The sequence below is a fragment of the Ictalurus punctatus genome, chromosome 9 (assembly GCF_001660625.3).
Source record: "Ictalurus punctatus breed USDA103 chromosome 9, Coco_2.0, whole genome shotgun sequence".
Classification (NCBI taxonomy): domain Eukaryota; kingdom Metazoa; phylum Chordata; class Actinopteri; order Siluriformes; family Ictaluridae; genus Ictalurus; species Ictalurus punctatus.
Window position 1 is genome coordinate 32,050,997 of NC_030424.2, and position 1,707 is coordinate 32,052,703.

At 41.4% G+C, this 1,707-nt stretch overlaps 1 protein-coding gene across 1 annotated transcript in view; it reads left to right on the forward strand.

The window, feature by feature from the left end:
• Positions 1-372: 372 nt before the first annotated feature.
• Positions 373-1,707, forward strand: part of mrps5 (mitochondrial ribosomal protein S5) — a 16,356-nt gene continuing 15,021 nt past the window's right edge. Inside the window, exons 1-2 of the mRNA XM_017475843.3 lie at positions 373-456; positions 1,591-1,707. The exon at positions 1,591-1,707 is cut by the window's right edge and continues 21 nt beyond it. Coding sequence (XP_017331332.1) covers positions 408-456; positions 1,591-1,707 — 166 coding nt within the window. The 5' untranslated portion in view covers positions 373-407. The remainder of the gene's footprint in view (positions 457-1,590) is intronic.

Genomic DNA, 1,707 nt, shown 5'->3' on the forward strand with positions numbered 1-1,707 from the left:
GGATTGTCTTATAGGGGGGGGGGGGGGGGGGGGGGTGTTAAATATTAAAGTATTTCCTGAATCTAATACTACTTCCAGGATTATTAGTGTTTATTCTATTCTATTTTATTTTTCCCGTTGTATTCCATTTAGTTTTAGTTTTATTTCATTTTTGGACATAGACTCTATAGCAAAATGCATTAAAGTATAGTCATAAAGTATAGTCATATAGTATAGTCATACGCTTTTGTTACCATTTTAAGGTCGATCATTGACTACTTGTTATTTTGTCTAAGGTTGTTTTTAATCAAATTACATTAATTTAGTCTAATTGTTATCATTTATGTCTATTGTTTTATTTATATTTTGGACAGGCATATTCTTCGCCTTGCCTGTTGTGCTGTTTGGGGTCTTTAGAAAATTTCAAGATGGCGGCGGCCGCCCGGCTCTGCTGTGTCCTCCGCGTACCATTAGGAGGTGAGTTTTAATGCAGTGCTTTTATTCATTTCACCAGTTTAAATCTCCGAGTGATAATGAATAATAAATAGCAGGTGTGTGTGCAGGCAGAAAGCTGTGTTATGAATTGTGTCGCAGTTATAGTTAGAATAAATTCGGGACGTCTGTAAGCAGTCTCTCCCGCGCATGCGCAGTGTGGCTGACATTCAGCATGGCGTTATGACATGTGGGAATAGCAGGAAGTTCCTTGATCCATGGAGGAGTAGATTATAGTGTGTGTAAGGAATGCTGGGTGTGTTCAGTAGGACAGTCCCTGTGTGCTGTATGGGTGCTTCTGATAGAAAGTCTCCTACATCATGTAGAGCAGTAAAAAGTGAGATAAGTGCTCTACATAGGGAATTAAATGGCTTGTATTCAGTGCATGTCCTGTGTGAGTTTCTGTGCTGTCCAAAATGGTCTAAATGTTACGGCGGTATTTACATGGAGAACGTTCCTCATATTCAGATTTGGATTTTCTGAGCTCCACATTCAGATTATTATAATCACCTGTGTGTATCTCACACACCTGAGGTTATCGGATTTATTTTGGAGTAGACGTGTCCGAGACAAAGTCCGAAACCGCATCTAGACCATCACCTTTAAACACAAACAAACCTGAAGAAATCAGAGATTGAAAAGCAGACTTTCCTTTTTTATTTATTAATATGGAGCTCAGACAGTTACCCGAGCGCAACTTCGTGACGCCACGAGACACTAAACGGGGGTGAGGAAATGGTGATGTGTGAGATGTAGGAGATTTGATCACGCTTTTAATTCACTGTGTTGATTTGTTGAATGAATAAAACAAAGTCGGTGTGTGTTAATCCGATGTGCTCTGCTGTATTATCCTGCTGGTGTGAAGGATAATCTGACCCAGCGCTACACTCATCTGCTACGCTTACCGAGAAACTTTACCTTCATTCATCACTTTATACACAAACATACATATTTCGACATACTGTAGTTACATCAATCTGTCAGACAGGGGCGCTGGACTTATCGGCTCGAGCGAGGAGCAGTGTTCTCTAGTCTCGGTTAAGTGCACTACAGCTCTGTGTTCTGAGCGCTTCCTGTCTGTCAGATCTGCATAAAGTTAACTCTGTGTGTTTGTTCAAGGCGTTAGAACATTAGTAGGTTCTGGATCGTTCTCCTCCGTGACTCAGCCCGGTGGAACTCGGATTTATCCGGTGGCTGCTGTTGTTGCGTCTCCGGCTGTTTGGAATCAGACTCGTC